This window comes from Meriones unguiculatus, chromosome 1 (assembly GCF_030254825.1).
Source record: "Meriones unguiculatus strain TT.TT164.6M chromosome 1, Bangor_MerUng_6.1, whole genome shotgun sequence".
Lineage (NCBI taxonomy): Eukaryota > Metazoa > Chordata > Mammalia > Rodentia > Muridae > Meriones > Meriones unguiculatus.
The window spans coordinates 174,632,608-174,657,880 of NC_083349.1; the positions used below are offsets into that span (position 1 = coordinate 174,632,608).

General features: G+C 51.0%; 3 protein-coding genes across 4 annotated transcripts; 2 read left to right on the top strand and 1 right to left on the bottom strand.

Annotated features, from left to right (window-relative positions):
- Nucleotides 1-14: 14 nt before the first annotated feature.
- On the top strand, nt 15-10,160 carry Esam (endothelial cell adhesion molecule). 2 transcript variants are annotated; one of them, XM_021638634.2, is made up of 7 exons: nt 15-147; nt 3,383-3,570; nt 6,072-6,273; nt 6,460-6,615; nt 8,516-8,638; nt 8,924-9,050; nt 9,275-10,160. In XM_021638634.2, the coding sequence occupies exons 1-7, from the start codon at nt 78-80 to the stop codon at nt 9,591-9,593; spliced, it is 1,185 nt and encodes a 394-aa protein (XP_021494309.1). In that variant the 5' UTR covers nt 15-77; the 3' UTR covers nt 9,594-10,160. The 2 variants fall into 2 exon arrangements, with proteins under 2 accessions (XP_021494309.1, XP_060227787.1); XM_060371804.1 differs by lacking the exon at nt 15-147 and adding an exon at nt 893-1,030.
- A 109-nt stretch (nt 10,161-10,269) lies between these two features.
- On the top strand, nt 10,270-15,749 carry Vsig2 (V-set and immunoglobulin domain containing 2). Its single transcript, XM_021638640.2, has 7 exons — nt 10,270-11,216; nt 11,635-11,792; nt 12,057-12,264; nt 12,984-13,142; nt 13,999-14,118; nt 14,231-14,375; nt 15,561-15,749. The coding sequence occupies exons 1-7, from the start codon at nt 11,156-11,158 to the stop codon at nt 15,691-15,693; spliced, it is 984 nt and encodes a 327-aa protein (XP_021494315.1). The 5' UTR covers nt 10,270-11,155; the 3' UTR covers nt 15,694-15,749.
- A 323-nt stretch (nt 15,750-16,072) lies between these two features.
- Nucleotides 16,073-24,153, bottom strand: Nrgn (neurogranin). Its single transcript, XM_021638657.2, has 4 exons — nt 23,885-24,153; nt 17,511-17,738; nt 17,270-17,287; nt 16,073-16,895 (listed from the first exon to the last, which is right to left on the bottom strand). The coding sequence occupies exons 1-2, from the start codon at nt 23,897-23,899 to the stop codon at nt 17,517-17,519; spliced, it is 237 nt and encodes a 78-aa protein (XP_021494332.1). The 5' UTR covers nt 23,900-24,153; the 3' UTR covers nt 16,073-16,895; nt 17,270-17,287; nt 17,511-17,516.
- Nucleotides 24,154-25,273: the final 1,120 nt, after the last annotated feature.

The following is a 25,273-nucleotide window of genomic DNA, read 5'->3' on the forward strand; positions in this document are numbered from 1 at the left end:
GTTGCCGCGGCTCAGCCGTTGCACCTGTAGGCTCCGTGTGCCCCAGTTGTCCTGAGTACTCCGGGCCACCGAGGGCCATGAGTCTCCCGGCTGGAACCCCCGAGACCCGCTGGCTGCGGGTTTTGTTCCTGGGACTGAGTACCCTCGGTGAGTCAAACCCCGGGCCCGGAGGGTCTTTGATCAGGTAAATCCGATCCCAGCGAGGACTTCGGGAAGCGGATCTGATGGGACTTCTGCTTGCCATTCTTGTCTGTGCTCATCACCCTCCACTTCTGGGCATCACTGGTTGGTGCTACATTTTCTCCCTTCTATGGCTAGACCGGCTCCCAGCTTTGGTGCGGAGAGGGTGTAGGGGAGGGGGGTCCCGGCATCTCCAGGCGAGACCTCTGGGCTGAGTTGTGGGAGCTATTCTTGTCTGCTCGCTACCCCCACTCATCACAGCCGGATAAGCTGAGGCACTAGATGAGACAGTGGCTAAAGAGCTTAAGGACTTAGTTCCAGCCCCCAACCCTACATTCAAGCTGATGTGAGATCCCCGGGGGAATGCCTGGTCTTCGGCCTTGACGCAAGTACTTCAAGCCAGTACTTAACGTCACGGCGTTCCTTCCCCCCCACCCGCACCCCCCAAGTTCCTTTCTTTCATCGCTCCGGCTTCCTGCCCTGGAAATCAAAGGAGATGTCCCCGAAGCCTGACCATGAGGTCATTTGGACACAGGAAATTCGGGAAGAGGTCAAATGCTGAGACTAGTCACACAGCCTACTCTCAGGTCTACCATCATCCTTATCTTCCCGGATCCGAAGGAACAAGGAAAATAGGGAGAGGGTGCCAAAGGGTCCGAGAGGAAAGAAGCTTCCTGAAGCAAGTGCTTCAGGAGCTGGGGCGGCCCAGTGCTCCATCCCGAGAGAAGAGATTCTGTAGGAACGGGAGTCCACTCTAGGCTACCCCCACCCCGCCCCCAGGCTGTTTTGCTGTCTGGGTTTGGAATCCTGTGCTTTAACTCCTTTCTCAGGCTGGAGGATGTCAGAGCAGGTGAGACCGGGAAGAATGTAGAGTACAATCCAGTGACGACGCTGGTGGGGGAGATGGGGGAGCTCCTTGTTTCTACCTATAGTCTCTTTCAGCCTGGTCTCTGTGTTAGTGGTGCCGAGTGCATGAAACCTTAAGGTCTCCAGAGAGTCTCATGAACTTCCACCCTTCCCAGCCAGGTCCAAAGCGTAGGGAACTTCCCGCTCCTTCAGCTTCTCCGATCTGCTTTTGCATCTTCAACCTCAGCTTCTGTTTCTTCTCTGCATTCTCTCTCAGCATGGCCCTTACTGTGTTGGTGGGTCAGTGGCGGTCGCCAAGCAAGGGAGGAGAAACCTATGTTGGTGCCTGGGCCTCACAGACACCCTCTGAAAGTCACCCATGGGCTCTTCCTTTTTTTTTTTTTTTTCTTTCATCTTTGAGTCTTAGTTTGTCATATCAAAGACCCAGAGCCTAGGTTCCTGCCATGCCATGAAGGGTTGCCCTTCTTTGCCTCTGGAGGGTTAAATGTGCTTGCTGCTCCTAGGGAAGGCACAAGGCCATACGGCCCTCCTGCTCCATGTGCTCTCTCAGCGGCTCAGAACTGCTCCTGGGGCGTGAGAAGCCCACAAGGGGAGTTTCTCAGAGAAAGAGGGGAACTAAAAATAGGAGCCCTAGGGAGCAGGGACCATTCGCTCTGCTTAGGCCCTTGGCCTCCTCTCTGACTCTGGTCTCAAATTGGGCCAAATGATGCTATTCTTGAGCAGCTCTACAGTCCCTCGTTGGAACCCACCAGCCCACCATTTTTCTCCTTGAGGTACCTAGTCACCAAAAGGTCCGACCAGTTCGGTGTCTTCCGTTCCTAGTGACGCCGGAGCAGGGGGCGGGGAAATCTCAGGACCCCTTGCTCTTGCCTCGACGCTGGTGTGTTCATCGCCGCATCTCATCCCCGAGCCCCTGCTCCCCACCTCGTAAACTCCAAGCGCAGCACCTGGAAGAGGCACCTAGGGCTCCCTTAGCGAGGGAAGCTGGGAGTCCATCAGGGGGTAGACGCTCTCCCCTCCTGAATGGCCTTAACAACAGTGGCGCCGCCTGGGGTCTCCAGGTGCGCCTGGCGGTAGCGGAACAACCTGCAGGCGGAGTCCCTGGAGGGAAGTGGAGCTTCTCAAGGCGGGGTTGTTTTCGAACGCAGCGCCTCCGGTCCAGCGGCCCCAACTTCATTGTCTTCAGTCTTATCGGCGGGCACAAGTTTCCTGCTCCGACCGCAGGGACCCGCCAGGAAATGTCAGGGGTGGGGGTGGGGGGTGCCACGAAGGACAAGGAATAGGGGCCCTCTGTTAAGACGCGGTCGGGAAAAGATGGGGGAGGCGCGCATCCTGGCTCGGTGGGCTTTGGGTCTCCCGGACCTTCCGCCCTGGCTTGGCCCGCGCAGACGGTCTGCGGCCTCCGAGCTCCCGCCGCCCGCCCCGCTCACCTTCCCCAAGGCGGCAGTTTGCACTGCGCGCGGAGTGCTGTGATCCGGGAAGAGCGGGGCCGGGGACCAGAGCCGCTGGTGTTCCCAGGCCGCGCTCTGCGCCAAACCAAAGTTATTTCCTAAAAGGCTGTATTTAGCTCTCCAAGCCCGTTCTCCTCTCAGAGGGTAGAAACTGTTCTAGGCGTCGCAGCGCCGTCTGTGCGCCCCCTAACCGGACAGGACACCCCTGTCGTCTACCCGACCGCACGCCGGGGAAGCTTTGTACTTGGGGGAGGATAGTCCTCACCTCCCATCCTCACCGCCCACAACCTAGCGGCATAACCAGGACCCCCGAAGTGTCCCTGAGGGTTTGAGTGGGTCTCAGAGGTGTGTTTTCCCGGGGGGGGGGGGCTGACTCAGCGGGACTAAGCGGAGGCCTGAGATTCTCCCGTCACCAGCTGGGGCGGGAGCTGGGGAGCGCCACGCTCCCCACCCCGGGTTCAGAAAGAGCCGCGGGGTTAATGAGTAACCAACTAAGCAGCCGCCACCGGGATCTGCCATCCGGTTGAGACCTCGGGCGTGAGGAGGCCGGGTGACCTGGGCTGGCATCTCCATTCTCCCTTGCCTTTCACCAAGGAGATCGGAGAAACAAGTGTGTTATGTTAGGTGTGGACCAAAAGTGGGTCTGCCTTGCCTCCTGGAATCTCCCCCCTCTTCACGGTGAATCTGCGCAGACTCTGCACCTCTGATTAGAAGGAATTCCTAGGAATAGGGCCCCACCCCCACTCTACACCCAAGAAGTCGGAGTGAGGAGAAACACTCCTCCAGGCACATGTTTCTCCCTGAAGCCACGGATGTTAGGCAGGGTCTTCAGCTGACCAGGGAGCCAGCCCTCGGACGAGCTCACACCTCCTTGCTGTTTTCAGCTTCCTTCTCACTGGCGCAGCTGGAGCTGCACGTCCCCACCGGCCTCAACAAACTAGAGGCCATAGAGGGACAAGAAGTGGTGCTTCCTGCCTGGTACACGATGACACGGGAGGAGTCTTCGTCCCAACCCTGGGAGGAGCCCATCGTGATTTGGTTCTTGGAACAAGAAGGGAAGGAACTGGCCCAGGTGAGGGGGGAAAGCTTAGCCAATGACAACCTAGGGCTGGAGGGGGAGCTGGCAGGGAATGAGGATGGGTGACAATGGGGTGACAGTGTCAGTGATGGTTTTCATTGCGAAAGCCACAACACAAAACACGGTGACAGGTGACAGCGTAGAGGTAGGCGTACAGCGGGGGGAGGGGGAAGGGAGGAGCCGAGGTGGGGAAGTAAGGCTCAGAATAGAAGGAACACGGGGTGAGTAAAACACAAGCTTTTTCTTTTTGGAGACCCAGTCTCATCCTGTGTACCCAGCTGACCTCAAAACTCAGAGACCTGCCTGCCTCTGCTCCCCTGAGTGCTAAGATCACCCCACACCATGGCCTGCATCGCCAGTTTTCAGAGCTCAACGTGCTGTCTGCTGACATTTTCTGGGCTTGAGATACTGTCATGTACAGGCCACTTCTCTGCCTGGATCCATCTGCCTTCCGGGCCACATCCTCTATTTCTTTTTTTGAAGCAAAATTTATCATCCTCATCTTCATCATCATGTCTATGTATGAGTGGGCTTGTGTGGGCCATGGTGCCGGCACGGAGGTCAGAGAACAACTTTGAGATGTCAGTTCTTTCCTTCTATCTTCATTTGGCTTCCGGGATTGAGCTCAGATCTGCAGGCTTGGTGGCAGTGCTTTTATCAACAGTGAGCCATCTTGCCAACTCAAATCCCTAAATTCTTTCTTTCTGTAAGAACTAGACAGTAGGATCTCCTTCCAGCACTCGGCCTCTCTGTTCCTCCACTACACAGGCACTCAGTGGTTCTTTTATGCAGAAGCTAATGAAACCGTTTTCAGATTCCTTCACTCTTACGGATTCCTTGCACTGTCTTGGAAGATGTATTCAAGGAAGTCATTTGATCTTGTTTTGTTTGTTTTTGAGACAGAGTCTCTCTGTATAGCCCTGGCTGTCCTGGAACTTACTATGTAGACCAGACGAGCCTTGAGCTTCTGGAGATCTGCCTGCCTCTGCCTCCAGTACTGGGATTAAAGGGATGTGGCACACACTTGGCCTTGTTTTGTTTTGTCTGAGACAGTCTCCTACAGTTACTATGGCTGTTAAATTTTAGTTTTCCTGCCTCTGCCTCCCGAGGGCTGGGATGATGTGGGGCTGGGTATGGAGCCTAGGGATTACTGCAAACGTTAGGTCAAGGCAAGGACTCTACTAGGTCAATCCCCCACTTATATTTGTGTGTGTGTGTGTGTGTGCATGTTTGTATGTGTATGCATGCTGATGCGTGTACATGTGTGCACGCTCATGTACTTCTGGCATGGGAAAGCCAGAAGTTAGCCTTTGGGTGTTCTCACTTTTTGAGAACTTATCCTAGCAGCCCGAAGCTCACACTGGACTATGCTGGCAGCCAGCAAGCCCCGGAGGCTGCCTGTGTGTGGTTCTCCAGCTTCGGGGTCGTAAGTGCCCCACCTGTACGGTCCCGTATCAGTGTCTAGAAATTGGTCAGGGGTCGGGGAGTAAAATGACCCTGGCCAGTATAATCTTTGGATTTTTAGGAAGGGGTCAGGGGGGAAAGTCAGTTCTTAGGACAAGCCTGTGAGATGTTTTAAGGGCTCAAGGGGAAGAAATGAAAGTGTTTCACCCTTTTTTTAAAAAGTGTTGGTCTTTTCTTTATTTTTAATTTTATTTATTTTTGTAGCCCTGGCTGGCCTCCAAAACTCAGAGATCCACTTGCTTCTGCCTTCCCGAGTGCTGGGATTACAGCTCGTGCTGTAAGTGTGCCACCGCTTCCCTGCTAAGCGTTGATCTTTCTAATAGAACTGTTTTCTTCGTTGCATCGTTTCCACTTCAACACACTTGGTGTGCTAGGTTGATGAATGGTCTTGTATTGACTCTTTGGAGGATGTCTGTGAAGAGTATGTAGCTTCTTCCAACCTATTAGATGATGAATATCAGTTCGCTTTGCCATCCCAATTCTGTCCCAGTCATGTCAGATGCTTCTGTTCTCGAGTGGTTTACAAATTGCTCTATGCTGTTAAAAAAAAAAAAAAAAGTGCTCCACCATACTAAAAAAAAAATTTTTTTTTTGTCTGTTTGTTTTGTTTTTTAAACATGAGTTCTGGGGATTGAATACAGATCTTCATGCTTGAAGGACACGGATGTCAGAGACTGAGCTATCCTCTTAGCCTTACCTTTTTTAATTAAAAAAGAACTGTGTTAGGTCTAACTTAGATTGTAATCTACAATCTAATTTTTTTTTTCATATACACTTCCTCTTGCATTGCCCTTTCTTCTCCCTCTGTGGTACTCCCCTAAAAGCTGCCATAAAAGCAGAAAATATGGTCCACATGGGAAGTGAGAATTGCCTAGAGTTGTGAAAGAGTGGGTGAGAAGATGGACGAAAGGGGGTTCAGATAAGAAGGGTCCAAGCTGGAGTGGAAGTTCCTTCTGGAGGAGGGAGACAGGCTGAGCCCGTGTGCAGACAGATTCATTGGATACTCGTAACAGATGTCCCGGCCCCACTAGGTGTTGTCCTATATCAACGGAGCTCTGTCAAATATACCTCGGGTTTCCCTGGTCCACTCTGTCACCACTCGGAATGTGTCCCTGCGGCTGGAGGCCCTTCAAGAGGGGGACTCTGGGACCTACCGCTGTTCCATCAACGTGCAAGATGGTAAAAGCCCAAGTATGGGCCACAGCAGCAAAAGCATAGAGCTCAAAGTGCTGGGTGAGTAAGAAGGGCACATCTCTGGACCCCACCCCCACCCCACCCCAGCACAGGGAAGCCAAGGAGGTCTTCCTCTCAAGCGGCTGATTATAAGACCTGGGGATGAAATGTGGAATACAACAAACGGGGGAAGGAGAACCTATGGGTCCTTAACATACGGATTTTAACCTATCTTCCCTTCTCTAGTTCCTCCAGCTCCTCCATCCTGCAGTTTACAGGGTGTACCTTATGTGGGGACCAATGTGACCTTGAACTGCAAGTCCCCCAGGAGTAAGCCTACAGCGCAATACCAGTGGGAGAAGCTGGCCCCGTCCTCCCAGGTCTTCTTTGGACCGGCCTTAGGTAAAGGAGTTTCTGGAAGTCACTGAGATAGTAGCTGAAGATGGGCAAGGATGAGCGGCACCTCACAGAATGGGGTGATAAGGGCAGACATTACAGAAGGGGACAGGAAGAAGACATGGAAAGAGGGTGAAAACGATGTTATGTTCGTAGGTACTGAGCCCAGTGCTTCTGAGACTCTGTGCACTGTTACTGAGGTCTGGGGCTAAACTGCCTGCTTCAAGTTACAGTCCTGCCACTCAAGAACTTTGTGACTCCGCTCCCTTTCTCTTGCTTGTAAAATGAGAGTTATACATACCAGCTATAAAAATATTTGGGGGGCTGTGTGTGTGTGTGTGTGTGTATGTGTGTTTGTGCAAGACAGAGAGAGAGAGGGAGGGAGGGAGGGGAGAGAGCTAGCAATTGAACTCAGGACCTTGTGCATGAAGGGCAGGAAGTCTATGCCCCCCCCCCCAGGCTTCATTGGTTTTTGAGTTAGAGTCTTACTATATAGCTAAGGCTGGCCTCAAACTAGTGATCCTTCTGCCTTACCCTCTTGAGTGCTAACACCACTAAGTTACTCAGCAACTGGAATATTTTAAATATGAAGCATTAGATGACTTCAGAAGATCATTACTTACATCTGAGGCTTTGCAATGGTTTTTGATTGTCTAAAACAGCAGGAGGTTTTTCTTATTGTTGTTTGTTCGTTTCCTTTTTTCTTTTTGGCTTTTTGAGACAGGGTTTCTCTGTGTAGTCTTGGCTGTCCTGGACTCACTTTGTAGAGCAGCTGGCCTCAAACTCACATCAATCTGCCTGCCTCTGTGGGGATTACAGCCCTAAGCCACCACACCTGGCAGGAGTTTTTTTTATTTTGTTTTGTTTTGTTTGAGACAAGGTCTCACTATGTATTTCTGGCTGTCCTGGAACTTACTATGTAGACCAGACTGACCCTATAATCACAGAGATCTGCCTGCCTCTGACTCCCAAAGTATTGCGATTAAAGGCGTACGCTTCTAACTACACCCAGCTTCATGGACATTGTTTTTGAAGATACATTTTAAAGTATTACTCTCTCTCTATGATGATGATGAGGAGGATTATAGTGTGTGTGTACACGATAGGTGTGTGATCCTGGTCTACGCTTGATGACAGCTTTGTGGAGCTGGTTCTCTCCTTCCACTTTTGTTTGTGTTTTGGGGGGATTAAATTCAGGAGGCCGGGCTTACCTGGCAAGTGTTTTTTTCTCTGTAGCCTTGGCTGTCCTGGACTCGCTTTGTAGACCAGGCTGGCCTCGAATTCGCAGAGGTCCATCTGCCTCCGCCTCCCTGAGTGCTCGGATTACAGGCATGTGCCACCATGCCCTGCTTGATTACATCATAATTTAAAAGGGCTCAGTGGGTAGGTTTCCTGGGAAGTCCAAGCTAGTACAGGAACTGAGCTCAGGCTAGGTTTCAGCATAGAGTCAGCAGAAAGGGTCAGCATGGTTAGTCTATACACTCTTCTCAGCCCCATCAGGTAAGGAGTACTGTCCCCATTTTACAGATGAAGAAGTGGGGACCCACGAGGGTCACATGGACATCTGGGATCCCAGCTCTCCTAGTTCTAGTCAAATGTTCTTTCCGTCCCCTCCTCCCCTCACACAGCCTTTCAGAAACAAATGCCAAACTGGTGTTTTGGTTTTTCTGTGTAGCACTTCTGTTCAGAGAGCAGCTGGGATCACTGAGTGACGGGAAATGGAGCAGGCATTGAGCTAGCCCATCTGCACAGCCCAGAGTGCTGCCACATTCCTCCTACTCAGAAGGGCACAGAGAAGCAGTGGCTCTCAGGGACTCAAAGAGGACATTTCAGAAGTAGGGCATGGTATACATGCTTTTTAATGGAAAAGTTGGTCTTTGGACTGATAGCTAAATTGTGTCCAAAGATGCTGTCCGTGGATCCTTGAAGCTCACCAACCTTTCCACTGCCATGTCTGGAGTCTATGTCTGCAAGGCCCAAAACAGAGTGGGATTCGCCCAGTGCAACGTGACCCTGGAAGTGATGACAGGTCAGTGAGGGGTAAGTCTGGTGAAGAACTCTGCTCAATGGGTGGCTTCCCAGGAAAGAAGAAGCCTGTCTGCTGGGGCTTCTCATCGAAACATGACAGGGAATTGGACTTGGTCAAAGGCAGGAACAAATGTTTGGTCAGTGTCTGGCCATTTCCTACTTGGCAGCTTTCTACTCCCATCCTAACAGAGAAGAAGGGAGAATGTTATGGTGAGAGTAGGGTGGTAGAACTGGAGTGGATAATAAAGAGATAAGTGTCCCCTCTCTGACAATAAGGATTTCTCAGGGTCTAAAGCTGCAGTGGTTGCTGGAGCCATTGTGGGCACTCTCGTTGGGTTGGTGCTGCTGGCTGGACTGGTCCTGTTGTACCAACGGCGGAGCAAGACCCTGGAGGAGCTGGCCAATGATATCAAGTAGGTGTTCCTGGTCTTTGAGTAGCCAGGACTCTTCTGGCTTTTCTCTGGCATCTGGGGATTCAGGCCTCTACCATTTTTAATGGAAAGGTGGGAAGTAGCTGTAATGGTATTCCTATGGGAGGATTTAAATGCAGAAAGAAAGGGAGTCATATGTGTAAGACAGGCATGTAGAAACTCTTCTCCCTTTTCTCCTTCTGACGTGTTACTTATTTGATGACCAGGGAAGATGCCATTGCTCCCCGGACTTTGCCTTGGACCAAAGGCTCAGACACAATCTCCAAGAATGGGACACTTTCCTCTGTCACCTCAGCACGAGCTCTGCGGCCACCCAAGGCGGCTCCTCCAAGACCTGGCACGTTTACTCCCACACCCAGTGTCTCTAGCCAGGCCCTGTCCTCACCAAGACTGCCCAGGACAGATGGGCCCCCACCTCAGGCAGTATCCCTGAGCCCAGGTGGGGTTTCTTCTTCTGCTCTGAGCCGCATGGGTGCTGTGCCCGTGATGGTGCCTGCACAGAGTCAGGCTGGGTCTCTCGTGTGATGGCCAGGCACTCACTCATTACCTAAATCTGGTATCTCACCTTCCTATAAAGGTCGCCTGTGGCATAGAGGACTGAATCTTGGGAGGATACCCACACTCTAGACCTCCAGCCCTTTGCCCCAACTTTTTTTAGTGCTGGAATACTGGGCCTCAGTAAGACCAAATCTGGGACAAAAGAGAAAAAGGAAATGGACCTGAGATTGGGGTTTGGGGGTGTGTGTGGGTAGGCCCCACCTCTTCCCTGCCTCCCTCTATGAAACCAGAGAATGCTGTTGAGACTGGCTCCCCTCCAAGGGCTCCGGGGGAGACTGCTAGTCAGTGAGGCCCCTGGCTCTGTGATCTGTACAACACCCTTATCTAATGCTGTCCTTTGCTGCCCACTCCAGCTCCCTGTATTAATATAACCTGTCCTGCTGGCTTGGCTGGGTTTTGCTGGAGCAGGGGATAGGGAAGACATTTTAAAAACTAACTTGAAATTGGTGTGTTTTTAGTTTTTTGGTTTTTTTTGTTTTGTTTTGTTTTCATTTTGCAAATTTCAATAAAGATACATTGTATTTGCATGGACAAGTAATCAAATCACTTTTTGCTAACTAAGGCCTCTCAGAAGTTGAGTTGCAGGAGGCTATGAGGTTGTGCATCTGGGAGGCTTTACACAACTGCAGGTCTTACTGGCTTATAGTTCTTCTAGAGTCTATAGAAGGGTAGAAGGGTCATTCACGGTCATATGGAAAGAGAAGGTGCCAAGGGTCTGAGGCTGAGGAGCCCCTCATCTAGTCTGAAAAGCAAGGAGGTGGTGATGAATGGGGCACTTGCTGCTGGAACTCTGGAGCCCTGGGCTTTGGTCTCCACGCACCCCATTGCTCTTCCCCTGCAGAATGGAGGAGAGGAACTAACTTGTATTTCCTTTCCCGTGCCACTGGATCTTTAACAAACATACCTTCCTGCCTCTGGGGTAGCAGTCCCCTTTGTCGATTGAAGAGAGACGTAAGATGTCTTGCAGGTTGATTCCTAATACCACCCTGCTCTTTCTTACCAAGTGTGGGGGCTTCAGATCTCAGTTTCTCTGTCCCCAGTGTCTCTGGGAATGGAGAAGTGGGTATAGTTTCCCTGGAGAGACTCTTACCATAGCAAGTGGTGGGAAAAGAATCTCTGAAGACTCCAGGGCAGCTTAGCTCCCAGTATGCATGCTTGCCAGCTCCCAAGGTGACATCATTGGCCAGTCAGTATCAGGATACCTTCTCCTCTGCTAAAGACACTTCCTTTCTAGAGTTCCGGTTCTGAACCCTTGTCTTGAGGGTGCCCACACCAATCCAGCTCCTTCCCTTGGCCCTGAAAGCTTTGGAAATTGGCGGTAGGAGGAGGAAGAAGTATCCCAGAATCAGGCCTGAGGGAGGGAGGAGCATTTTCCTTACCTGAGGGTGCCCGCCTTTGCCCTTGTTTGCTCTGAGATAGGCAGTTTCTCTCCTGCCCAACACAAGGCGGCTGCCCTTCGGGCTTTCCTAGACCTAGCGCTCTTACGCCCTCCAGACCGACAGACAGGACGTCAGGACCAGGAGACCCTGATGGCCATGGCTTGGGCCCTGGTGGGGGCTTTCCTCTGCTGGTCCTGTCTGGGCCTGAGTGGTGAGGAGAGGCTGGGAGGGGGGAACCAAGGGGAAAGCTGGGGGCAGGGCAGGGCTGCTCAGGCCTGCTCAGTACCTGCAGCCAGGAGGGAAGGGGGCATTGAAGGCCGGGAGAGTGGAGTGGGGAGGCAAGCTAATGGTTTTGGCCTGTCTTGTCTCAGGATTTACCAGTGCAGGGCCTTTTCTTGTTTCCTTTTCTGCCAATACATCCTCATACCTGGCCCAGTCTTGGACCTTTTACCCGCAAAAGCCGGGTTGGGCCGAGGGCTCCTCCCTCCCTGAAACCTCAAGTTTCAGGAGAGAAGGGGTTGACCTGAAGAAGGGGGTTGTGCTGTAGCAAGGGAGGCGCAGCCTCTAAACAGCCACAGTAGTGTGGAACAGACTTTTCAGATCTGTGGGATTGGGGTCCTCAGTCCCAGGGCTAGCTGTGGAGGTGACTGTGCCCACTGAGCCACTGAGCATGCCAATGGGCAAGATGGCCACGCTGAGCTGCAGCTACAGCACGTCTGTGGGTGACAACTTTGCCTTGGAGTGGAGCTTTGTGCAGCCTGGGAAGCCCATCTCTTCATCTGCTCCTGTGAGTGGAGGGCAGAGTGCCTTCTGGGGCTGTCTAGGGACTGAGGGCTCACCAAGGGTGAAGGGTGGGGAGAGGGGCTGCCGTCTGAGCCTTCAGTCTGTTTGGCCCCGCATTCCCCCTCCCTTGGGTCTCAACTCCCCTATGCAAATGTAGCTCAGTTCAGTAACTTAAGTTCACTGAATCGGAGGTAGCGTGATAGTATACTGTTCTGCCCATTGTTTTGTGTCTGAAAAGGGGACATGTGTACCTTGGGCTTCTTCTCAGATTCTCTATTTCACCAATGGCCATCTGTATCCCACTGGCTCTAAAGCAGACCGGGCCAGCCTTCTCCACAACCCGCCCACAGGAGGAGTGGCTACGCTGAAACTGACTGACCTCCGCCCCTCAGACACTGGAACCTACCTCTGCAATGTTAACAACCCACCAGATTTCTACACCAATGGGTTGGGCATAATCAACCTTACTGTGCTGGGTAAGGCATGTCGAGGATGCGCTAGGCACCCTCCAACCCTGGAAGTGTTCTCTAAGCTGCCAAACCCCACCCGCTCAGTCCTGATAGGCAGTCCTAACATGCGGGTGGCTGCTGCGTTGGGTGGCTTAGTATCAAAGTGTGGAAAGAGGGGGCAGGGAGAACCAAATATGGGGATGCTGAGTCATATCATGTTCTACTAACACTATCATTCAGGAACTTCCCATTGGTAGCTCAGATTTGGATTCTGTCCCTCCCAAAGTCAGCGAGAGAGAAGGGAAGTGGCCATTAGAGGAACAAAGCCTCTCTGTAACAGAGTACCACGTTGTGTTCAAAGCTTCCACCCCAGCATAAATCAGAGCCTGTTCAAAGCTGAACAAGAAGTTTTAAAAGCAGACAGGGGTGATTATAGGAAAGAGAGAAGGCCTAAGATGGTGGTGCGTGACCTGTGTATTCAAATATTGTAAGGGCCTTCATGTGGAGAAAAAAATAATTTCTCTTTATGGGCCCGGATAGCAAGAACTGGAATCAGTGACTTGGCATTATATTAGCAACATGTTTGGGCTTAGCATGAGGAAGACCTTTCTATGACTCAGAATTCCCCGCAGTGGAAATCACTTCCGCCGTATGGACCACTATTTGGCATAGTTATTGAAATAGGAAGTGTTGAACTCAACAGGTCTGGGGGTTAGAGGATCACTGAGGTTCTGTGGTTTTTGCAGTGCCCCCCAGTCACCCCATATGCAGCCGGAGTGGGCAAACCTCTGTGGGAGGTTCTGCTGCACTGAGATGCAGCTCTTCTCAGGGAGCACCCAAACCAGTGTACAACTGGGTCCGTCTCGGATCTTCTCCTACACCTCCTCCTGGGAGCATGGTTCAAGGTGAGAGTGTGGGGCAGGGGTCAGGAGAGACAAGATTGGAGACGTAAGATCTGCTGCTATCTAAGTCCCATATCCCACATCCATTTGTGACTAAGGCCCTTTCCCTCCTTCTTTCTTGTATTGATGCCTTCTCGTCTGTCTTCCTGCTAGTGCTTGGGAAACACTTCTCAAGCTAAATGTCCCCCTGATAGCCTGGAAGAGAGCACAGGGTAGGAAACAGGCTGACAGTTCCTACTTGTCTATTTATTGGAGGTTTCTTAAGGGTTACAAATTGCTTCCAAACTTCCTAGAGAGGCAACTATCCAGTAGCTTAGACTGGTTCCAATGTTTGATGGGTTTCTTTGGAGTTGTATATCTAGAAGCCTTAGCTTCATTTTGTTGGTTCCAGATGCCCTGTTCTGTAGCTACAGTCCCAGTAAACCCTTTCATCCAGCACATCTCCTCCCCTAGATCATTCCCTATGTGTTCTCTGCCTTCTGAGGCAGAAGTGGAGTTCAGAAAGTGGTCGGGTCAGCTTAGAGCTATTCTAGATGATGGATGCTTAGTTATTAAGACTTTTGCTGCTCTCCAGGACCTGAGCACTTACTCTCCTTCTGTTATCACCTTCCTGTGCATGTAGCTCCTCCTCTGTGAAGGCAGCTGTGTGGAGTGGCAAGGGCACACAAGTTCCAGTGGCTTTGAGGTTCTTCTCTGAGTTTTCTCAAATTCCTCCTCTCTGAGCCAGGATTCTGACGAATCAAATGAGGTTGGACCTTTCTTGGTAGATTGTTTTGAGAACTAACCACATAAGCTTTTGTGGTGGTGTTGTGGGCTGTGAGGTGAATGCACGGTAGCAGACTTCCTTCTCGCTCTCTAGATGAAGTGTCTGGCCAGCTCATTCTCACCAATCTCTCCCTGACCTCCTCCGGCACCTACCAATGTGTGGCCAGCAACCAGATGGGCAGTGCCTCCTGTGAGCTGATCCTCTCTGTGACTGGTAGGGGATGTTGGGTAGAGGCCTGACCAAAAGTCTGGGTTTGGGAAGACTACATAACTCTATCTGAAGGTGGGCCTAAACTTCTGCAGCTCTGATGGTCCTGTCTCCCTAGACTCATCGGAAGGCCGAGTGGCTGGGACTCTGATTGGGGTGCTCCTGGGTGTGCTGCTGCTGTCAGTCACCGCATTCTGCCTGATCAGATTCCAGAAAGAGAGGAAAAAGGAGCCCAAGGAGACGTACGGGGGTAGCGACCTTCGGTGAGCAGGAGAGCTGGGAATGGTGCAGAGGGGAATGAAAGAGACCGGGCTCAATGTGGATGTCCTCAGCTTTTGAGCTGATACCAGTAAAATCGCTTAAGGGGAAGGAGGGATTGGTCCATAGGCTGGCATGGGGATGTCTCACTTTGCAGGCTGCCCTGATCCTCCTCTTCACCATGAAAAAAAGTTTTTCTTGTTGTTCTCCATATATATATATTATGTATACAGATATCACTTAATGCACTTAGGTATATATGTCTTACATAGGGTAATGGGGAGAGGTGGATGGTGGATGCCAGGAGTTGCATTTGTCCTGAGATTAGTTATTTTAGGTAGAGCCAACACAAAAGGCCAAAGCTCTTTGTTACACACTTGACACTTGGTTGAAAGGCATGGGGTCGGCGTAGGAATTGGAGTGATACTTCTCTCTCTTTCCTTAGACAGGGTCTCACTAGGTAGTCTTGAGTGGCCTGGAATCCTGTGTAGACTAGGCTGGCCTCCAACTCACAGAGACCCTGATGTTTCTGCTTCCCAAGTGCTAGGATTGCCACACCTAACCGTCTCTTTTCCTATTTGTGTGTGTGTGTGTGTGTGTGTGCACACGCAGGAATGTACATGTGTTTGTGCAAGTGGTGTGCAAACATACAGCCTTTCTAGGAAGGTTGTCCCCCTTAATTTTACACAGTTTAGCTATTAGTATTGTGTGTTCATGCTGTACTTGTGGAAGCCAGAGGCCAACTTTTTGGAGTAATTTTTCACTGGTCTGGAGCTGGCCAAGTGGCCAAGTGAGCCCCAGAGATCCACCTGTCTCCACCTTTCCAGCTGTGGGCTTACAGGCCTGAGGACGCTGGGGCCGGGGGAGGGGGCGTATTTTAAGGTCTTCATGCTTAAAAAGGAAGCCTTTGACCCACCAAGCCATGTCCTCAACTCTCAGGACATTTCTTAAAATGTGGCCTCAGATGACCTAGGCAAACCCAAGAGGAACATGCTTAGACGCTCAGCCATTTTGTATGCCTCCCAAGGCAGCGTGTGTGACGGTGGAGCCGGACTCTTCATTTTAAACAAAGTTCTGCAGATGATTCTAAGGCTTTTAAATGTCTCCATTTTTAAACGTCCTGGGTTAGAGGATGCCAGTTACCTAAGGGATGTTTTTCGTCTCTGTATGACTTTGCTTGTATCCTTCAGGGAGGATGCCACCGCCCCTGGGGTTTCTGAACAAGCTTCTCTGCGGGCCAGTTATAGCAAAGGCCTCCTGGAGAAGTCCCCACCCGCCAGCACGGTGACGACCACCAAGTCCAAACTCTCAATGGTTGTCTGACTTCTGATCCCTGAGGGTAGTGAGGGGGAATGCTCGTAATAAAAGCCTTTAGGTACCGTGGTACCTCCTTCTTTCTCCCGCGTGGTGAATTCCTCTCTGTGTCCCAAAGAATACTATCAGCAAGGGAAGGAATGAATTTGAAATCATTCCTCCAGCGTTGGTGCCGCAGGCCGCAAGTTCGGCTGGATCAAAGGTATAGGTTTCAGAAAGTGTCTTTCTACCGCTCCTACCCTTTTACCCCACGCCCACCCCCACCCTGCCTGTGAGTTTTGTTTTGATGAAATGAGATTTGTTTTACCGCCCATTAGTGGCCTTCTGCAAACCCCTCTCCCCTCACTTCCCATTCCCTCTCGCCCCCTCCCCACCCCCCTGCACCCTCTGAACACTTGGACATTCCTCTTTATTGTTCACATTCCAACCCAGTATGGTAACATGCACACGCAGAGATTAAAAACCTTCCAGCCACAACCCCAGGAGCCCAACGGGGGAAGGGCTATCGGGGGGCGGGGCCGCAGAAGACCCCTCCGGCCGAGCCTCCAGGCGCTCCGAGGCTTTTGCATAAACAATGGAGAGCGGGAGGGGTTGCTCTCAGGGTGCGCTTAGGAAGGAAAAGGGGTGACAGGTAGGTGTGGGATAGTACTTCCCTTCCCATCAGAGCAAGGGGCATCATCACCATAAAAACCCTCTTCCCCTCTTTCCTAGCCCCAGATTTAGGGGGTTGAGGCTAGGCTGGGGTGGATAGGGCACAAAGACGCGGGGCGCCCCCTTTCGTTGACCACAGAACGAAAGGACTTGGAGGTTGCTTTTTTTTTCTTTCTTTCTTTTTGAGAGTACTTGCGCGACGCCTTGGGCGCCCTCTGCAGTACGCGCAGCGAAGCGCACCGAGGCTGCGGAGGCAGAGCTGCATGCTGGGCGCGGGGACCGGTGGGCGTGAAGCAAAAGGACAATTTTGCGAATATGAGGTTTAGAACGAGGGTGCGGAGGAAAGGCAAAAGGGGGCAACGTTAGACTGGAAAGCTAAAAAGAGCACGGACTTGGCTACGCCGCGACGAAGCCAGCCTGGGAGAGGGAGTCTATGAGACGCGGCGGGGTAGCGGGGAGGACTCCTGAAGCTGGCTAGTCGGTGGGAAGGAGGGGTCACAAACACAGTAGGGAAGTCTTGTCACTGCGAAGGGGACGCGGCATCCATCTCTCCTCTGGAACTGAGGAGAGAGAAAGTCATAGAATCTGCCCCCTGCCGGCCCCATCTCTCCCCCCTCCCTTTCGGGGAGTGCCACCCAGACCCCATCCCCGGCTCACTGAGCTGAAATGAGCTCGAGGGCAGGTACGTGAGCCTCCCTGTGCTTATGGCCCTTGGCCGAGTTTGGGCAGTCGAACGAGGGTGACTGACTGAGTGCATGTGTTGGTCCAAGTGTGTCCCTGCCTCAGCCTCGGGCGCCTGGACATACCAGAGGGCCTGCAAAGTCATGTTCCTTGGCAGGGAGGGGCTGAGGGCTAGCAGAGAGAAGGACTCGGGGTCTTTTCTCCCACCCAGCATCCTCCCCTACACACTCTGCCGCTTTGGAGTATTGGTTACCTTCTAACACGTTCAGTTCTTCCGTCCAAGGTGGGGGCAGAAGAGAGAGAGGGAGAAAGAGGTGAGCTCTTGGCTTGTCAGCATCGTTGGCCTTCTCCCGTCCATTTGTTTCGGGGTCCTAAGTCCCCACCCTTGACTCTCTCCACCTCCTCCACTCCCAGCCCAACCTTAGACTTCCCCAGCTTTTCCCAAGCATGCCTGGAAAACGAGAGCCTCAGCAATGCGCGCCAGCCAGCCTCACCTGGCTTTAGTCTCCGCTGGGGCCGCCGCCTGCGCCTCCCCGGGCGCCCCCAGCTCCGCCCGGTCCCCCCGGGCCCGGACCCTTCCGGCCGCACTCTCCGCTCTTTATCTTCTTCCTCGCCATGTGGCCCCGGAAACTCGCCTGGATTTTGGCTGCAGCGGCGTTGGCTCCCGGATCATCCAGGGGGATGTCGAGAATGTCGTCGTCAGGCTTGGAGCAGGCGCTCTCCTGAGAATCGGGCAGGGTTGTTTTTTGGTTTTGTTTTGTTTTTTGGGGGGGGAGTGGGGTGAGGGAGTGGGTGATAAAGTCCAGACTCCGACGGGATCGGGTGGGACAGTGCCCTGTAGGATTGGGAGGACCTCGAGGGCGGTGGGAGGAGTAGAGAGGGAAGCCTTGGGGGTGGGGGGGGGGTGGGCGCACCTCCTAGGCAGCAGCCATCAAGAAAGTCCTGAGCCAGGCAGACACAGGCAGAAGTGCATGGGAGGATGGAAAAAAAAGTCAGCTAGCCCCATTGAAATTAGCCTTTAGTTTCAGGGAGCTGTCCAGTTGAGTTTGAGAGAAAGCTGAGTCTGAAAGAGCAGAGGAAAGGCAGCAGGTGCTCCTGAAAGAGGCCGCCCTTGGCTCCCAGAAGATGCCACCACCGGAGCAGGGCCCTTCTGTGTACAGGATTCCCCAGAGAGTGGATACAAATATCTCAACAGAGCCGTTCCCCCCCCCCCCAGTAGAACTGTCCCAGAGCTCAAGGCTGGAATTCCGGAGAAGATGGACTACCACTCCCGGAGTCAGCCAGAGGCCCAGACAGTGTTCCCTTTGGGCTTGCTATTTCCTACTGTCTTCCAGGTTGGACTCAAACACCCAAAAGAGGTAAAACAACAATAACTGGAAAAGAAACAGAAGGCAGGAGGTCTTTCCCTCAGTGTACTCAGGAGAAGGGGATTAGGCCAACGGCTGCCATTTAAGCCCTTACACTGTCCGAGGTACAAGAGCTGTGTTGCCCAAGTGTTTTAGTTCTTCCTCAGCAACAAGGCTGTGACACGCTTTCATTCTTACTCGAGTTTACCAGGATAAAACTGATGATTAAGAATGTCAAAAACAGGGGGCTGGAGAGATGGCTCAGAGGTTAAGAGCGCTGACTGCTCTTCCAGAGGTCCTGAGTCCAATTCCCAGCAACCACATGGTGGCTCACAACCATCTGCTAAAGGAATCTGATTTCCTCTTCTGGTGTGCATGAAAACAGAGTGTTCATACACATAAAATAAATAAGTATAAAAAATAAAAAAGAATGTCAAAAACAAAACAAAACAAACAAACAAAAAAACCTACCTGGGCTCCCAGACAATTATTGGTAGCTGGTAGAGTTGAACCTTGTATATCAAGTTCTAGATTCAATTTAATGCCTAAGAAAGGAAATGCAGCCAGCCGGCCTGGTTAGCTGTACTCTTTGCTGTAACTGTGTGGTCTTGGGAAGTTATCTGAGTTTTTCCAGTCTTAGCTCTTCCATTTGAAAAAAAATTAGGATGATAATATTTACCTCTACTGGTTCTGGAGAAGAGTAAATTGCATGGTATTGTAAAAGTTTCTGGCATAATCTAGTTGATCAGCAAACAGCAGGTAGGCTATAACTGCCTTGTAGAACAATAAGGTGACATAAAATGATCGATTCTGTAAGCCAAAAGCGGTCCTATGACAACAATCACAGTCTTACATAGTTCGCCATAATATGTCATGTGCCGTGCAATGGGTCGGTGAATAATACATTATGTATGTGGAGACAGTCTTCTATGATTGTATCAATTATTGATGCTGTAGACATCTTAGTTTTGTAAACATACCTTTGTAATATGTGAACCATTATGAAGTTGGCTAATGACGCATTTCTCAGAACATAGTCTCATCAAGGAATGTGTAAGATATAATCAAAGCCATCTTTTTTCCCCCCAGTATTTCTTCCCTTCCCTTTCTTTCATTTACTCTTACAGGTGCTGTTTCTCAGAGTGCTGGGATCAAATCTAGGGCCTTGTGCATGATAGATAAATGGTCTGCCATTGAGCTACACCCCTAGACAGAAGGCTACGTGTACTCCAGGCAAGCCTTGGATGCATGATCTTATTGCCTACAGAGTGTTACAGACATATTTTCATATCCGGCTTCTGTTCCTGGCACCCTGCTCTAGGTCACAGTAAAAAGGATTAGGGCCACACGTGGTGGCAGATTTCTGTATTTTCAGTCTGATGGAGTTATGGAGCCAGAGGAAGGGAGATCAGGAGTTTGAGGCCACCCTGGGCCACATGATATCCTCTTTCAAACACACACACACACACACACACACACACACACACACACACCACTACAAACAAAACAAGAATAAAGAAAGGATTCGGAAGTTGATGGTATCAATTTGAGAGGCTTAACACTGGAGCATCAGTAAGCGCTGGGGAAGGGATGTTGCTATGAAGTCAGAAGGACATTTTCTCTTGATCTGCCTCCTATGGGTTCTCGGATTTTGTCCTTATTTCTCCGCCAAGAATGCTCACTGCTTTCACTGCCCCCCCCCCCCCCCATGTCAGGCCAAGATCTCACATAGTGAGTTAGCTTGGCTTCTGCCTCATCTTGGCCATCAGCTCTCTATTGTCAGAAATGAGCAGAGTGTGAGTGAGGATTTAGAGTCATCTGTCTCTGATAGGTTTGCCCTAGGGGCATAGTTGAAAATTTGAGACAAGGTCTCATCATGTAGCTCTGGGTGACACTGAACTTGCTGTATAGTCCAGGCTAGTCATGAACTTCCCATAGTTCTCCTGCCTCTGTCAGCGGTGTGTTGGGACTACAGGTGTGGACTACCACGCCCAGCCTGTAAGCAAAACTTTCTACTCCAGAAGCCCAAGGCCGAGTTTACAAACGACTCCCCCTCAGCATGTTTCCCCAGCTGTCCTCATTTCCTGGGCCTCAGAGTTCCTCAATTTGTGCTCAAGATGCTCCTCAATCGATTTAAACACATTTTCAAAGAGTTGCCAAGAGGCTGGGATGAGCTTAGACGGATGGGCCTAAACCTCCGTGTTTTCGTCTTTCTTAGCTGTAGGGCTCTCTCCGACATCTTATTCTTTACATAAAATTCAAATCAACCCCTTTGGGTTTTCTGATTCTCCAAGTGCAAGTCTTTCTTGGTTTATTCTCAGGAAGTAGGCTTTTTGAAAGGAGGCAGCTGGCATAAAAAAAAAACAAAAAACAAAAAAAACCAAAATCTATCCAGATCCCCTTTCCTTGGTCTTGGCAGCTGATAAGAGGCTATGTGGAGGTTGGGGGGTTGAGTGCTGAAGGAGAATTTTTTTTCCAGTCACCCTCAGATGTGACCTCATCACCACTCACCACAGATGCTCCAGAATCAAAACCTGGAAAAACAGGCAAAGCCACCCCCAACAGGCTAGCATGTTCTCTGTCCCTCTGGCTGATTCCTTAGGGCAGGCTGCTCATGCTGCCCATAGGCTGAACTGGAGGCAAAAGGAATAAGAATCCGGGAGGAGCTCCTTGGTTTTGGTGCCTGGGCAGCTGCCCCCTAAAGCCTCGACTGATGACAGTCTGTGCAGAGGGGGCTCTGAATGAACTAGGGACATCTGGGGGTGGGAGAATGCACTTGCCAATAAAGCAGGAGCCATGGATGGGCACAGTACTTTGCCCCTGAGGCTCTCATTTTTTTCCAGTGCCAAGCAGAACTTAGCTCAGGTGAACAGTACCCTTCAGCTCCCCAGATTCAAATAGCTTTAGAACTGTCGGCTGCCTGTTATATGTCAGGCGCTGGGCTAAGCACTTTGGACATTTTATCCGATGCAATCCCCATTTTAGAGTCAAGCAACAACCTCAGAGACATTTTATAACTCCCCCAGGTTGTGCAGTAAAAAAATAGTGATACGATCTGCTTCAGAATTTGTACTTTTACCCCCTACCTCAGGGCAGGTACGGGGGGTAAAACATCTATGCTGTTAGCTGGTATGCAGTCAACTAGACTACAAAAAAGAAAGGAGTGGGGTATCGAAACAGATCTCTTTTCCTCTTCCTGTTAAGTGAAGGCAGGAAAGTAATGTATGTTTGTTATGTCAATCAGCCACTGGAACATCGAATAATAGCTCCTTAAAAACATTCCCTTAAAAAAGAACAGAGATCTGTTTTCTTTTCCCTCATTTCTGTGTAAGCTTGCTTACCAAGGGGGAAAGAAACAAGCAAGGCAAGACTAAATTCTTCCCGAACATCAGGTGGGTTGGCCATGGAGGAGAGCCTCAGAGTAAAAGAAAAGAGGCACACTCTTCTCTCTACAGCATAGGGCAGGAAGGTGCCTATGAGCAGCCCTGCCCTTCCCCAGGCCTCCACCCTTCTTGCCCCTTTCCCCTCTTTTCTTCTGCTCCAACACCACAGAATGAGACTGATGCTGAACATTGTCTGGCCCTTTGGCCCAGTGGACTTGGGCCATGGAAACAGAAGAGTTTGCATCAGGGTCCTGGGCATTCACTACCTCTGGTAGCCCTTCTTAGGGGGACACTGATTTCACTCATGTCAACCACACCCTCAGCTATTATCTATCCGAATTAGTTGTCTGTTATGTAGCTATCTACCTGCCATGAACCAGTGGCTTCCTGGGGATTCATAAGCACTAACCAGGACAGACAGGCTTCCTAGAGAATTCACTCACTCATGTCTTCCCACTACGTCTCCTGATTCCTTTCCACATCCTTCTTGCCTTCTCATCCTTTTCCTTCTTGCTCAGCTGTACCCCATCCCCCGCCATTGACTCATATCTCATAATCTGCCATCTATTTATTTATTTTACTTAATGAAATGCTGCTGGGGATGAGGACCTCTTCCTCAATCGAGACTGAAGACGACCTGCATTTCTCTTTTCACAGCCCAAAAGTGCTTCTTGGGTTGGGTGTTTATCTCAGAAGCAGAGTACATATTTAGCAAGCACAAGGTCCAGAGTTCAATACCCAGCACCAAAAATAAGTAAGTAAATAAGCAAACAAACTGCTCCCTGGAGAATAACAAACAGCTTTTCTGGAGGAAGCCCTTGTCAGTTTTCTTCAAGGGGCAGGACCATATGTGATTGGCATGCTTCTTTTTCATACTTTTTCTGGTCTATACATTTACTGCTGTTAGCATTTATAGTAATGAAAATCAGTATGCTTCAAAGAGAGATAGGAGGGCAGCCTTTTGGGAAGATAGGGCTCCATACTTGTCAACAGTGCCTTCTTGGGAAGAACAAACAAACACACAAATCACATCTCTAAACCTCCGTCTGTACAGCTGTAGAAGGCCCACCTACCTGAGCTGAACAGGCACACTGGCAGCTATTACTGATTCTAACACGAGTTAAAAATTCAACCATAGCTTGCCCCTGAGTTTCCACTGCTTCTTGGCACCTAGACAGCAGGAAGTCTCACCTCGTAAAGAAATGGGCTACCCTTCCCTTCCAAACAAACGTATTTATTTTGTATTTATTTTGCATACTGTGGGCGAGAGGTGGGGTCCCTGCTGTCATTAAGTACCCTCTGGTGTCTTTAGCCAGGCTGACAGAAAGAGCATACCAGGAGTTTGGAGTCGTCTTTTTCCGCAGATAGGGGCTAAGAATAAGCAAACAAGGTTTATACAGGTCTGGCCACTCCTTTAGCCAGCCAGGACCCGGGACCTGTACTGGCCACCTTCACACAAGTGCCCGTAACACGATCTGCTTCGGCGTCCCTTGCGGCATCCAGTTTCCGTGAGAGCGCTGTCACAGACACTTCCTCCCCTCGCCAGCAGGGCCCTCTCACGGTCACTCATCCAGGACCCTCTAAAGAAGAAGGCGTTGGGGGCCGGGCCAGCTCCTCCCCAGAACCACACTGACTAGGCTCTTTGCTGCCCCTCACCACCAAGACCTTCTCCGTCTTCTATGCCCACCGTCGCCATAGAAGGGGCTTAGAGGATCGTCTGAGGGTCGTGAAGATCTTGCCACGATCGACATGGGCAGCAATGAGATAGGAAACCGTGTGGGGGCCAAGAAACACCGAGGAACTTGCCCACCAGCAACAGTTTCCTGTGTCTCCATGGGGGCAAGTTCCACCTCTTGTCTATCCTGCAGCTTCCCTGCGGGAAAGCTCCGCTCAGCTCCCGATCCAACCTAGACTGCCTGGCCCATGGGTGCTCTGACGCCCCCGCGAGCTGGGGAGATTTTCTCTAGGGCTTGGCTCAGATTAGGCAGGCTCCTTCCACCACCTAAGACAGTATCTCAGCACCCTTTCTCCTCACATGACTCCTAGGTCTTCTCCATCCACTTCCATCCCTCACTCATCCTCCAGGGGTTCTCGGGCACCCCTGGACCCAGACCAAGCTGAGTTCAGGTATGGACTTACCGTGCAACAGTCCATGTTGGGGTTGGGGGTCCTTGGCTGGGGTGGAGTCTGGCGCAGAGTGGGGGTGGGTCTGTACGATGCTGGGTGGTAGGTAGCTCAGGGTCTGTCGGGCAGCCCCGGGCCAGAGGGAACCAGTGCAGAACCAGCTTCTCTCTTCCTGGGTCCGGTCTCCCGCGCTCCGCAACTCTTGCAAATGTAACCTGAGCCCTGCGGTCTCGAAGCCAATCAGGAGACACTTTCAGGAGGGTGGGCGGGGAGAGCTGGAGCAAGGACCACTCCCTCTCTCCGCTCTCTTCGCCTTGCTCTCATTGGTGCCCCAACCCCTCCGCCTACACACTTCCATCCATTCCTCCTACACACCCCATTTCCCAAATTCAATCCCCGGGCAGCTGTACGTCGGGGTAGGCACAAGGCCCCCAAATCCAGGGCACAAACACACATCTGGGCGCATCACGCCCTGCGGTCCATAGATAGAAACCCACGTACCCCACCCACCTCCCTATACTTTCAGAATCCAGAATCCCAAACATTGCTCCCTCTCTATCTCTCCTCTCTGCAAAGAAAAGCTCCCTAAACTGCAAAGAGGAGCCCTCATTACTTTAACTACAGAGAAAGCTGTTGGTAAACAGCCTGCAGGAAGGGCACATAGCGACACAGACGCTTCGAGCCTCATGCATCCATATATACTCCCAGACTAAGTGAAGTGTTCCTGTCTTCCCACATACAGACACTGCAGACACAATAGGCAAAAACAACGACTCAGGCCTTGTACACACACCCTGTGAGGCACAGGTAAATTGTAGACCTCGCGTTCACTAGCACATAAACAAAACCGCCTGCGTTTCGGCTGCTGCCAATGTTGGCATTAAGTATTTATCTTCTTAAAAAAAATTTTTTTTTAAATCTAAAACGTTGTATTAGCACATATTGAGTCTACATGATAGTTGGTTTCACTGTGACTTTCTAATACATGTACTTTAAATCATGTTCATCTGATTACCTGCTCTCACCCCCTCTCCCTGCTGATAATCCTCATCCTTCCTTCAAGTATCCCTTTTATTACCATGTCTGTCCTGGGGAGAAGAAACCCATTGAATTTTATTGGTGTTGTTTACAGAAGCCTGGGTAAGCGTTTGTTTGTTTGTTTGTTTTACAGGAGTGAAGGCATTATGCTCATGACTACACTACTGAAAAGTGTTTCTCCCTACCTCACCAATCATTAACTGCATATAAATCTTCAGGGAGGGGTGGGGTCTCATAAGCCTCTCCCCTTTCCATGACAGGGGGTTGATAGGCCCAAGCCTATTCAGGTCTCCTCCGGCTGCTGTGAACTCAAGAGCACAGCAGTCAAGTCATGCCTGGAAGTCAGAATTCCATTCCTCACCTCCC